The following is a 13,575-nucleotide window of genomic DNA, read 5'->3' as shown; positions in this document are numbered from 1 at the left end:
TACATCATGGGATTTACACCATGCCCAGAACATCACACAGAAACATTTATAGCAAAACATAGAATTATCCGATTATCCTCGCCTAACAGCGCATCAATCCATTAAACGTGACGATAAAAATTGCTCATCAATTGCTTTACGACTCATCGTGCACACAAACACACTCATTTACGTGCCCCAATACCAGGCCGGTAGGAACGCAAATAAAACTCCCAAACGAAAACGGAACCGCTGCGCCGCCACCGATTCTCTCCTCGATTGGATTTTTCATCACCGATGGAAAACAATGGAAATTGAAACAATAAAAAAGCAGCAAGCGACCATTTTTCTATACTATTTCCGCCCTCACGATCTCGAACGATCAGCATCGAGCATAAAATCGGGTCGGTTTTGGACGCGTGTGCATTCCCTTTGCAGCGAGCGCGTTAACATTATTGCATAATCAAGCCACATTACTAATTTACATTCTCACAAACGATCAGTGTGCCACTGCTGCTGCTGCTCGTTCGAACCGATCGTCGTGAAGGGACAATTGATGTTGCAGAAGGGCAGAATTAGAATAGGCACTGGGCAAGCGCACGCAACATACTTCTCTCTCTCTCTCTCTCTCTCTCGCTCGCAACACTCACTCAAACTGGGCTAATGGACTGCAGATGGTCGAAAGCGGAACACCGGCGGGCAAGAAAAACAACGCAAACAGCACGCGCAGATCACGGAAACAAAACATACACACATGCTCAGAACAACGTGCATCGCAACATGGCAAATTGTGTGCTACTGTGTGTGATCAAGAAGCATAAATGCGTTTCCGACTTCATCTCATCCACCCCGACCTCTTTGGAATATAGTGACGAGCAGTGGGAAAATCACTGAAACGATCGTGTTAAGTTTGAAGTTTGATATTTCGACCCAATAAAACAAATCTTTGGCTGCCCCACAAGACCTATTGGGGCCGTTCTTGTTGTAGTTCGTCTTGCCTGCTTGATGGGAAGGCAGAGAGCCAGGAGGGCAGTACAGGCAAGATGTTCCATAACCCACTTCCAAGGTTCGCTCTTGCGGCCCTGGACCTTTTTATTGATTTACATTGGTCAGGGGGCGAGGGGGCCTCAAAATTTACGACCGGCGCTGATCGAAAGCGAAAACGGCTTTTCTATTATAGGTCGAGGATCACTTTAAATTCTTTGCGATTTCATCACTGGTTCTAATTTTGAAAGACGAGAGAGCTCGCTCTGGTAACAGGGGTAAACAGAGGGGGTTAAAAAGGAAACGTAGCTCGATGTGCCGGGAAGGGGAGGAAAAAGCCAAAAATGACAAACATACTTTTAATGGAATCAATGTTCACACACCCATTATGTTGCGGGAGTTTGGCTAGAAAAAAAAAGTCCGATTAAGACGACAAAACCGCAAAAACCACTCATTCCCTTCGCTCACAACGTACAGTGGGAGAAACAACACCCCAACCCTTGCTCCATCTCTATTGGTGCTAATGATCTGCTAAGAGAAATCACTTGCTTACAACTTTTCACAACATGTTGTCAACTAGTGTGATGGGGGAAATGGTTGGTTCCGGCTACATGGGGCAAGAAGGAACGAGAATTATTAGCCATAACAAATAATCTTGCGGTCGTGGCCATCTTACCATCATCGCTCGTGTGGTTGCGCTTGCTTTTATTTTTACCAGTAGGAAAGAGGCAACCGATTGGGAATGGGGGGGATGGAAATGATGCAATCGAGGAGTGCATTAGCGCATGGATGCAACCCAGTCCCGCGGTGGTGGTCTATCATTAACTCGCTGTTTGGAGTGCTATTAATTATCCGGCGGAGCTCGTCCCGATCCGGAGTGTAACGTGAAGCAGGCTCGACAATGTTTTGCGAGCGGATAAAATGAAGCTATATAAAGTAAGCATTTAATTAATTGCATGAACTGTAGCGATTCGATGGCATTAATAGGGAATATTTTTTTTTTTGCTTATCTTAAGGACGCTATCAAAAGATAAGAAAATTCCTCTTCATAGATAACGAAGGATGTATGTTTCAAATGCAATAAATTTTGATTTTACTTTGCTTATTTGCAGAAATAGGCTTTAACACCCAATCAAGCAGGTGTTTACAAAAGTTCGGGTTACATTTATTCGTTGACAAATTGTGTTTCCTTGTTGATTGAGCCTTTATAAACTATATAAAAAACTGAAAACTGAAAAAAACCTTAAGAACAGATTGGAAATCTTTTTTTCAATATTGATGAGTTTTGATGATTATGTAAACTCTAGATAACATATGAATATCGAAAAGATCGAAGGTAGAAGCCAATGAAACTTCTGTTCGATTAAAGAATTTATTTGCTATTGCAAGAGATATTGCGTATTTGTTTAATATTTTCATTGAATCGGATGAGGTATTTTTTCAAAAATTTAATTCTTCTCTAGGTTTTTCATTTGGATGTATAAATATTAAAACAATATGATAGACATATTTTAATCAAATGATTACTATAAGTAATATTATACAAAGTTCGTTTCTAATGCCTATTTTGAACACGCTTCTTATTATACCGTATCATGCTTTTGTTTAACCAACTTCACTGAAGCAAACCTTCTTAATTTGAAAAAAAAATTTTTGTTCGAAACATTGCAAAGGCTCTTGAAACTGCAACGCGATTTTGATTTATATTCCTGACAGTTTCGATCTCATGTGGCAAATTACAGATGTTTTGATACATATTGCGGACAGCCCCAAAATTTCGTCTACAATTTTCACATTCCCTTAAATACTATATTTTTTAGTTGTTAACGTCTTTAAATGTCCGAACCTTCAATTCTGAGTGTCAGAGTCCCCCTAGACCGACAGTATGACAGTATGGTCTTACTGACAACGAGGTTTGTATGTTGTTTCTTTTGCATTCATAGATACATTGAACCGAAGTACTGCAGCACGATTCAACGATCTTCCCCGTGCCGCCATCTAGGCGTAGGACACATCTATCTTAATGTAAAATATCGTTGTTTTATTATTATCACTGAATCGTTGTTCTTGGGATCAATTGCATGAAAATATGATGTAAGACAGTGATAGTAAACACGTGTTTTAATGAAATTCAGAGCACAATATGTTTACATACTGTTGTTATCGCGTTGCTACTACTACTACTTCTACAATCAATTTCGATGTTCTTCAATGCACCTAAACCAGATCAATAGGAGTAATCGAAGAAATTACATTAGCATTGATTTATAGCAAAACTGATAAGAATGTCTCCGGTGGCGAACCGACTGAAAAATTTATTTACCGTGGCCTCAGGAGCTACAAGAACTCAGAAACACGTTTAATTGATTCTAGTACACCATGGCAACTATGTAAAATTAAAAAGCACTTTGGCCAGGGACTGGATATGAAGAAATTCAATAAAAACATGACGAGTGTTCGGAGTTTGAAGCTGTCGTTGTGTTGTAAGTAATGTTTATAATAACATATAACACAGAACATATTTTCCACGCAAACACTTCAAACTTATTATACAACCTGATGTAAACATCACCTATCATCAATTTTAAGCACAATGTTTCATTTCAATCTTTTCATCGTTAATTGGTACATTTTAGTGCTCCATCTCAAGATACCGTATCATTCGAACCGGAAACGAGTTGATATTCATCGTTAAGTTCCCCGAAAAACGTTTCGATCGTATCAACCGATATAAAAGTCAGCCGATGAGAAACTATAATTGCCCCGGAAAACTTGTTAATTAAGTCATACCACAGTTTTGCATGGATATTACACAGATGGGATGGATAAAGCGGACTTTGAACAAAAAAAAAAAACACCTCTAGGCGAGTTTCGTTCGACCATGTCCCATACGGAAAGATAAATTATTCGACACGCTTTCTTGACATTGGTGCTAATAATTTCGCATCTCAAAAAGGTTGGGCAATTTCCCACCGTGCGGGGGTCGTCTTCGTGCCTTTCACCGGGTACCGGAAAGCGAAAGACACTTTTCTCTGTTTGTGGTGTTTTGTTTTCGGTGCAGAGGAACTATGGCTGAGTTATTTTTGTGTGCTGCTGTCGAATGAAATTTGACACTCACACGCACGCCACACGATAATAGGTGTACTCTCACCCCGGTTGCACCCGGTGAACTGTGTGTGGGTCCGAGGAAGCGAACGGAATGTTACGACCACAAAGAAGGCCACCTGCAGTTCTGGGCGCATTGTGTGCGTTGTTGAGTTTATGTTTTCTTTGTCCATTTTGCAAACAGATCTGGGGAGCAGGTGAGGAAGTTACGAGTGTGAGACGATCACCGTACCTATTCTGACGTCGTTTGTTACTGGTTGTCTCAGTTTTCGGTGGTTCAAAACATACATGCATGTGATGTGTATGCCTGACGGTAAGTTGGTGCTGCTGCTGCCCGTTTGAACTTGCCATTGAAAGCGCACGTTCAAGCGCAAGGTTGTGGGGTTTGTCTGCATGCCATTCCATTGAAACATTTGGGCAGACACGCTAAACTTCTCCTCCCTTCACGTGGCGGCGGGTGGTTACTGTTATGGTCGCAGCAGAGCCTCGCCAACACGCACGCCAGAAGAGTTTTGTGCTGGCCTCTTTTGATGGTGTCTTCCGTACGTGACACTTCCCGAAAGCGGCATTTCTCGCGAGGGGTGACTCAGCCCCCGGATGGAGATTTGCTAGAACACGTCGATTTCAGGGAAATAACCGTTTCGGAAGCCAACTGTTGCTGCTCGCTATGGTAGCCATTTCGTAGAGCCATCCGGTGTCCGTTGGCGAATCCTTGAGGATTGTTTTTGAAGCGCGACCGCGCACTGTACGTGATACGAAATTAATTTACCACCGTTCAAGGCGAGCCAGTGAACTCTGACGGTCAACTTTATAAGAGCGATTTGAAATAAAAAAGCATTTAACAGAGCCTTGATTAGATATTGACCTTTGCGTGGAAATGTATACGTTTGAAAAATTGGATTATCGTCTAAACTTACATGAAAATAATAGGCTTAAAAGATATTTTTTATAAAAATTGTTAAATACAACCTTCATCAGTTTACATTTTGCAAGAAGTAATGTTTTCCAGTATTTTGTTTTAAATTTTGTAGCATACATAAATTATAGAATTTCTAGAATAGACCTGAATAATACAAAAATTAAAAAGTATTTGATGATTTTACGTTTTTCACAACAAATACAGAGATCATAACAAATTGAGAGAAGGGAGAAGATAAAAAAATGTCATAAAATTAGATCAAACAAATAGTTAAATTTACGCAAAAAAATCCTCTTAAAATTCATCACCCAAATCTGCTTTCGTTACTTGTTCTCAGGCTCTTCAAAATTGACGCGAAAAATTGAAAAAAAAGATAAAGAATGACCAACCGTAATGGAAATAATGTCCTAAGTTAATCTGCATGATCTTCTACGTTCGGTAATGGTACGTAGAAGCTAAGAAATTACAATCATTGCGAGTCGCATCGTCCCACCAATCATCGCTTGCTTTGCGTGTCCACTGCAATTCTAAATGAAATGTTTCAGAGCATCCTCAGCAACAGCACAGAACAAACTTAATGATACCATAATGATGGTTTTTGAATGGTCAAGTAAAAAGAGCGGTTACCCCTTTGGCCTGGGTTCGTTTCCGAAAAAAACCGAATTCTTTACCAACTGAACCGTTTAACCGTGCAGCTTCATAAGCGTTTAAAAAGCCTACAGGTAAGAATAAAAATGATTAAATGCGATGCATTATTCTTGCCAAAAACGGAAAAAAGAAAAAAAGAAAGAAAGAAACCCAACAGCGACAAGAGTCAAACCGTAAGAGCTCAAAGAGGAATGCACATAAGCACGTAACGAATTACATAATGATAGGAATTTTCTCGCCTTTTGTCTGCGCGCGCGCGCGATCAGTTCGAGTGAATCCGTGAGGAATGTTTAAGCACCCGATTTCGCTGGAAACATGACATTCAACAACACCGTAACACAGCCAAACCGAGAGGAAAGTGATGTTTGAAGTAATAAAAGCAACATCAGATATTGTGCTCCACGGACAACTCGTTTCTTTTCGTTTTGTTTTTGAGAAACATTTACTGCCTCATGAATCGGACATAAACCCATCATCCGATCACTACTACTACTACCACTACACCTGGTTGTGTCGTTCTCTGGTAGCGCGTTCGTTCTGAAACTGAACGAAATGCAGGGGAGTTTTGTGTGGGGTAAGTTGGGGTGCGAGAACTATGATAAATGGAAAAACATAATGTACGATTGTAATACACCACAAGACACAGTGGCATGGGACAAGAGTTGGGGAAGTGATCCGAAACATCGTATTGCTTCCTAGCTGTCGTCGTGAGAGCGCTTCTGCCAGCAGCTTGTAAGCGAATATGTTTTCGAAACAGGACGACTCTTCCCACCTTGCAATGATTGCTCTTTCCACCTCACAGTCAAAAACATCCCGAGTGACACATCCCGGGAGGATGGAAAAACAAACCATGTTATTGGTGGTGGTTCCCCAAGCCATGGTCGTGTAGCGAGCAAAAACAAAAAAGAATTCTGTGAACATCGCAGGTTTTCCGCACGGTGTGGTTTGTGGTTGATGTTTGTACAGCGAGTGAGGGAGAAAAAGCGAGTTAGATGTTTGGATGGATAGCAACAAACTATTTGGAGCATAAATGTTGTGGACCTGTCTGATGGTGACATTGGATAGAGGCCAACGAATAAATGGTGTGTTCTATCATGCTGTTGGAGTTCATGACAAATTTGGAGCAGCTTTGATGGATGTGTTTGAATCAGGAAATCAAGATCATTCGGTGTAATTACGTTGATAGTCAAAATGGAGATGTCAAAAATAGACATCTGTTACATAAAATATTGACCCAGGCACGGGTAGATGGTTTGTGTCCATGTTTGATGGAGAAACACATGGGAAAAACAATTCAATGTCGATGTTTTATAGATTATCAGATATATTGTCTATGTTGGGACCAAGTAAAGGGTTTTTTTCTCAAGATTTTTTTAAATATCGACAAGGACTGTTTCCAAAAACATACACCTTTTGTCCAGGAAGATTAACGCATCTTCGTATCGATGTCTAAAAATTTATTAAAAACATTTTGCTCATTACAAACACAAAAACAGAAAATACAATAATTTTGAAGTATATCTGTCCTTGCACATAATTGTTGAAATTCGATATGGTGAACCGCAACTCTCAACTGAGTATGGAAGACACTACACGGATGATTAATATTTTGTCCCACAAACAGGCTGAAATTAAAACTTTCTTCTAGCTTAAGATATAAAAGTCAATATTAAGGAAACAGCCAATAAATTGTGGAATCAATTCTAAAATCTTTAGGAAATAGTTACGTCAAATTTTTTTGGAAAAGTCCTTCAAATGTTGGAAAAAATCAAAAGAAAAACAACATGCCAGAGCCTGTGACAATTTTTAGTTTTACAGTTCATTTTATTATTTCAATAAAAAAATCCTTCTCATGCAAATGAAATGCCTGCATTCGAGTAAGCTTTTTGAGCTAAACAATGTCCATGTTTAACAGACACACATCTCTGCTCCAAAACATAGTATCTTCCTCAGAAAGAAAAAGTTCAATCTCATATTTTGCATCCCAACACGCTTTCAGTAATCCAATGGCAATGCCATGTTAACAACCGTGACAAACATCTTTTCTTGGGGCCTCAAAAAATTATGTTGCTTTTTATCTCACTCCCGCCTAAAACAAACAGCTCGTAGTCGTTTACGTCCTACCCTTACCTCTATATTTACTGCCACAAGTAAATCTGCAAATGAGAAGAGAGAGAGAAAAAAGACGTGCTGATTAGTAATGATGTTAAGGTGGCAGCATGATGATCATCGTGGTACTGTACTCTCGCAAATTGACTTAACAAATGAGCATTAAGTGCCACTCGGCGCAAGGAAACAATGAAAATCAAACAAAAAAAGGCGCGAGAGTGGCAAAGAAAAGCTGAAATTGCGAAGACTTTCCTTATTCCCAGTGTAGCTTTTACCTCCCAGCTTCTTCCGAACCGTTGCCATAGTCTTCAGGTTAGGATTAGGTTTTGTTCATTTGGCTGTGTGTGTTCGCGTGTCTTTAATGCTGGCAAAATTTGTATCATCTTCTTTATTTTCACCAAGGGATGGCAAAAAATCAGTGTAGAAACGCAAAACCCAAGCAAGATGGATAAAAGTTTTCCCAAAAAACAAGACCACACTTTTTCGTGTGGGAAATTGTGGACTTGCCGTGGAAACAATGAGGCAAAGCAAGGGAGTGTTTTTTCAACCTTCTGCCGGGGAGCGTTGATGGTGTGGTGTGCATGACTTTTTGATTAATTTATACGACACGAATCATCTCTTTCTCTCTTCTGCCATTTGACACGAGATTCCGTGGAGGGCTGCCAGATACCAAGACCAACCGACGAGGGCTCAAAAAATAATCTCCACACCGGTTGGGGCGTAAATAATTAACACGCCCAACAACAGAAAGCTGGCGTGTTTCGCCATCAGTAAAGCCCGACTAGTGTTGCCGGCTCCCTTCATGATGCATCCGGGAAAATAATTGTAACAACAAGCTTTCTTGCGCATGGGATTTACTTCTCTACCCTTTTCCTCCCCCGCCAGGTAAATCCCCCGGTTTATTGCCTTTGCCGTGCGGTGGTTTTACAAGCATCCTTTTCCGCCCAACGCTCCAACGGCTTTGCACAGACACATTTGACGTGAAATGTCAAATCTTGGCGCACCCTCGGGCCTCCCCACGGGTTCAGGAAGCGGGCAAGGCGATTTGCGTATATCTCTCTTTTTTCAGGACACAAAGGAATAAAACCATAAAACAGCCAATTGCAACCAATCAGACAGTTCTTCTGCCGCAGCAGCAACAGCAGCCGAGACGCCACACGGACGATTGACCGAAACGAGTAGCCACCCAACTGCGCGAGGGAGAGTTATTCACTTGTCATAACATCTTCTCGACTGCGTCTGTCATCGCGCGGCAGTGCCATGGCGCACAATTGCAAAGGTATTAATATTTATTTTTATTGCATCCCGTCGCGTTTCTCTATAAGGCTGCCGGCCGCGTGGCCCCTGTTGGTGGTGTGCGTCCGACTCTTTTGCACCGGGATCTGTGCCGTGGTGGCGTTTTCCGGATGTGGCCAACCATAATTAACGCACTCACATGTGCGTGATCTTTTCATTGGGGAGTTGTTTTTTGTTGTTGTGTGCTGCAAATGGAACGCTTCTCTTTTCCGTGATCATGATTGAATTTCATTGTAGTGCGTGTGATTCCTGTTCCTCACGACCTTCACAAGGTCCTGGGGAGGGGAGTTTGGGAGCCGGAACGGTTGCAACGTTGAAAGGTCAGCCGCACCACAGCCACCGCTTTAAACATTAATGCTGCGTCTCCCCTGCATCGATGCAAATGCTGATTGATGAAGCGTTTAATGTAATTTAATGTTGTGTGATGTTTATTTTTAGCACGTGTGCTTCTCTGCTGTCCAGACGGTGATATAGCGATTGGATGTAATGATTTCATGTTTTGCCCAACTCCATTATATTGTCTCTTTTCTTTGTATTCTTGCTTTATTGAATCGTTTCATTTTCCCTTTTCAGTAACCATATTTTACAACGAGTGCTTTTAGTCATTGTGTGCAGATATTAAACTTAATGTTTAAATAAATTGAGTGAAAACTTCTTGATGCTTCCCTTAATGTTTATTTATCTACGAAGAAAACGATTCATTTCGTGTGTGTGTGTGTGTTTTTTTTTTGTACCAAGAAATAAATGAAAATTCGACTCATTTTGGGCTGTTTGCCAATCGTCTCGGAACAATCAGAGCAGAAAATCAATCTTTTCTCGGCCAGGCTTCGCTCAACTGTGTTTATTGCAACGCGAATGTTAACTTTTGGCAGCCGTTTGACAGGGATTTGTATTTTTTTTTTGTTGTTCTCTCGCACAAGCCCAAGTTGGAAACGAATTTCATAACTCATCACAGTCCGCTGGCAACGATAATGAATGGTGCTTCTAATCTGAATGGATTGTTTGTAGAAGCGATTTGGATTGAGGATTAATAACTCGCTAAAGAAACGTTGGCGTTTTTTAAGAAGCAAAATTTAAATAGACCTTTAAAGCATAGAAAACAGTAATAAACACAATAGTTTTACTAAAAAGGATATATTTTTTTTTGATAACTTAGCAATAAAAGAAAATATCTTTAAATAGATAATCCTAATGTTTACTATTACAGGGATTTTTACTTGATTTCGCAAGCGTAGCAACAATTACCGCAACTGACAGGACAACGGCATCAGTTGTTTTCGGGACGACATCACGCTTTAGACAACCTTCGCACTTGTTATCACAAGCGCGGGATGAAAATAGCCCTGTTTTGATGAATTTCTTGACGTACAACAGAGAGAACTCGATGCAATTTCTACCTTCTCTAGTCGATCGTTGTCGCTTATTGATTGACAGGAGCAAATAGCTCATCTCACCAAAATCACTTCCCAAGCAAAGCTAAATTCGCCCACCATGTGGGCTCTCACCAGTCAACAGCGGAAGCACTCTTAATGGAGGTACTTAAAACGCACCGCAAACGGTTCCAACTACAAGGCGCTATCTCCGCGAGGAACCACCTTTGTCGGCACGATGACGCAGCAGCAGCAGCAGCAGGTGCTGCCGATGTGAGCAAGCGATTGTTTTAATGAAGTGTTTAATTTGTCTTTACCCGGTGCGAACGATAAATCGGCACGAGAAGAAGATGGCGATCTAAATATGGTTAATGGAACATGTTTGCCGCTGAAATGACGCTCAAAGCTGCTGTCGTGGAGAGCTTTGGGAAATGGTTTTTTTTCGGTGAAGGTCTTTTTGGCAGAAACAGCTTTCACAAACCCCATTCCGATCTAAATTCGTCTTTTTTGGTCTTCCGAAAAAAAAAAGCTACAGAATTCTTATCGCTTTAGTTCAAGGGCTCGGAGAGATAGATCCCATTTATCAATGCTCCTGAACAGAGACCCGTTCAGTGACGGGTGGGATAATGTATGCATCCCACAAGCAATAATGGAATATATTTTCCGTCTCATCGAGGACCATCATCCTGGCCATTGTCACCGAGGTCTTGCGATACATCATCCGCTCTAGATGGCCCCCTGGTTGACACAGTGATCACTCTTCGCTTGATTACCGTGCCCGGAGAGGCACAGTGTCAGACGCACACACACTGGGTCAAATGGTGCACATTTCCCGCTCATTGAATGAGATCATTCGGCTTTTGACCTTCACACAGTGTCCTTTGGTATGGAACATGTCGTGTGTGTGAGTGCACGTGTGTCATCAGCTGACGAAATGCAGCTGCCAAGACGATGATGATGCTCGCACACATTACCAGGTTGGCTAGTTTTTCCTTCCTAGCCCATAAATCAATCCCGGCAAAGGCCCTTGTGCCGGCATATTTAATCACTCACGTGAGGAGCTCACTGCGAAGGTGGTGGCAGCGTTTGAGGATTTTTTTTTGTTGCTGTTGCTGTTTTAAAAAACATGCTCGTCATGTTTGTATCAACGATGTGTTCAAGCAGGGTTCGTCATAAAAACGCGCGCTCAACACTTGTCATCACGGCAGGGAGGTGTTCGGTTTTCCGGCGTTTCGGGATTACGGCTGGTGGCGTTTGGCACAATCCCGAGGGATAAAAATAAGCAGGTTTTTATCGAGCGGTGTTGGTTTGTTTGACGATGTTTCGAACGCGGGTTGAGAATCTTTGAAATAAATTGAGCCTATTAAGAAAATTAATAGAAAAAAGCCAAAATCGTTTCATGCTTGAATATATTATCAATAAAAAAAAACTTTTCAAGCTGTAGTTTTAACATTAATTTTAATTCATCTATTCATTTAGAAAACGTTTACTTAGTTACTTATTACTAACTACTATTATGAATGTAAGTTTCTATTACTTTTTTTTTCAAAAGGAACGGTCCGGGAAGGCCATATTGTTCATATTCTTGCTTTTATTAATAAAAAAAAATAATAAACAACATTATTGTTCGAAAAAGCAAGTCAACATTTTAAGAACAAATGAGAAACATTGGACTCACGAGGATTGTAATTTACTTAAAATAAATCATAACTCCTATCAATCGTTTTTGTGGGCATAATCAAGATATTTAATTATGAGTTATTATAATTTGACCATTAACAATTAATTAAAGATTTTTTTTCTGGAGCAATTCTTTTTTTCTACATGGACTCTTAGGAAAGAAACATTTTCAACAGACTCAAGGGCATCAGCCGACACTGTGCGTTATTTGCCTGTTTTTGTTTGTTGCTTCATGAATGAAACCTGCTGCCCATTACACTTGGCACCCGTGGCGGAAGAACGCTGCCAACCTAGTGGCAGTCAAAAATGTTTACCGCGGTGGTCTAAGCTCTTCTAGGCAGGGATGTACAAGCCAGCTGCAAATTCATTCATAAGCAAGCTGCGTACAAACACGATCGTAATGGACGGGCGGTGTTGGAAAAACGCCCAACATTTTCTAACCCGCCACCTGCCACCGGCGTTTGCGCCTTCGGGAGATTGCTTTCCCGTTTTCCCGATTCATCTAACTCCGTACTCCTGAGCTGATAGGTGGTAAGTGAATTTTGCAATTTCTGCTCATCATCGTCAACTGTTTTGCTTGCGGAAGGTAGGTAATACACGCAGTCACGTATGCACCCGCCAGCAACTGATCTGTACCGACACCACAAACACCGCGGAATCATCGTTGGTGTTCCCAGCCCGGTCGATTGCTGCTAGTTGCGGTTGGGCGAATGACGAAAGACGATGATGATGATGATGTAAAACCATCCCTCATATTCGTGTTTCCGTTGGATTACTCCCTTTAATGCTTCATCCATACGTGCTGAGCAAGTTAAGCTGCCCTAACGTACAACCCCTTTTCAAAAGACGTAATTTTGGCTCAAGATTTCATTGAAAGCCGGGGTGGAAAATTTTCCACAGATGTGTCTTGACGCTGAGCAGGATGACTAAGATAAATACAGCGCTTCTCCAATCGTGATACAGCGGAAGCAGCAGGCCTTTCACAAGGTAACGGTTATCGATGGGAGATAGTTTTTAGGGGGGATGGTGCTTTGATGTATCAGAAAGAGATACGGGACGCGGGGGTAAAGATTTATTTTGCAACCCATTCGCGGATGTTTGTTTTCAGACGGTTCTGATTGAGATGGTTTGCAGCAGAGCATACATACGTAACGCCCGCGGTATTTGCATATCAATTCTTCGTAAGACATATGGAGCACTCTCAGCCTGCGGAGGAGTGCCGAAAACGTCCACCAACCGGAAAGGTGTTTATTTGAATGAATGAAAATCACTTGGCGGGAAAATTAATATCATACCGGGCAGGTGGGATGAATCGTTGGCACCACTGATGGATCTGCTTTATTTTGCTGTTTTAGTTTTTGTTACATTTCCATTTCGTAAATGATGGTTGTTGACATTTATTGAAATATTGCTGTGCTGAGTGGTCGTGGCTAGCAGTCAAAAAGCTTATATTTATGCATGAAAAATAATCGAATGAAATATTTG

The 13,575-nt window shown here is 41.2% G+C and overlaps 1 protein-coding gene across 7 annotated transcripts in view; it reads right to left on the bottom strand.

Moving 5' to 3' along the window:
* LOC120903886 (mucin-5AC-like) overlaps nt 1-13,575 on the bottom strand; it is a 79,950-nt gene that overhangs the window by 18,868 nt on the left and 47,507 nt on the right. For 6 of the 7 annotated variants that reach the window (XM_040313547.1, XM_040313548.1, XM_040313550.1 and 3 more), the window contains one exon: nt 7,766-7,791. The exons of the other annotated variant lie outside the window; for it this stretch is intronic. In XM_040313547.1, the coding sequence (XP_040169481.1) occupies nt 7,766-7,791 (26 nt within the window). The remainder of the gene's footprint in view (nt 1-7,765; nt 7,792-13,575) is intronic. 7 annotated transcript variants of the gene reach the window in all.

Source organism: Anopheles arabiensis, chromosome 3, assembly GCF_016920715.1.
Source record: "Anopheles arabiensis isolate DONGOLA chromosome 3, AaraD3, whole genome shotgun sequence".
Taxonomy (NCBI): Eukaryota; Metazoa; Arthropoda; class Insecta; order Diptera; family Culicidae; genus Anopheles; species Anopheles arabiensis.
Note: the sequence above shows the minus strand (reverse complement) of the source record. Positions and strands in the feature narration are given on the sequence as shown.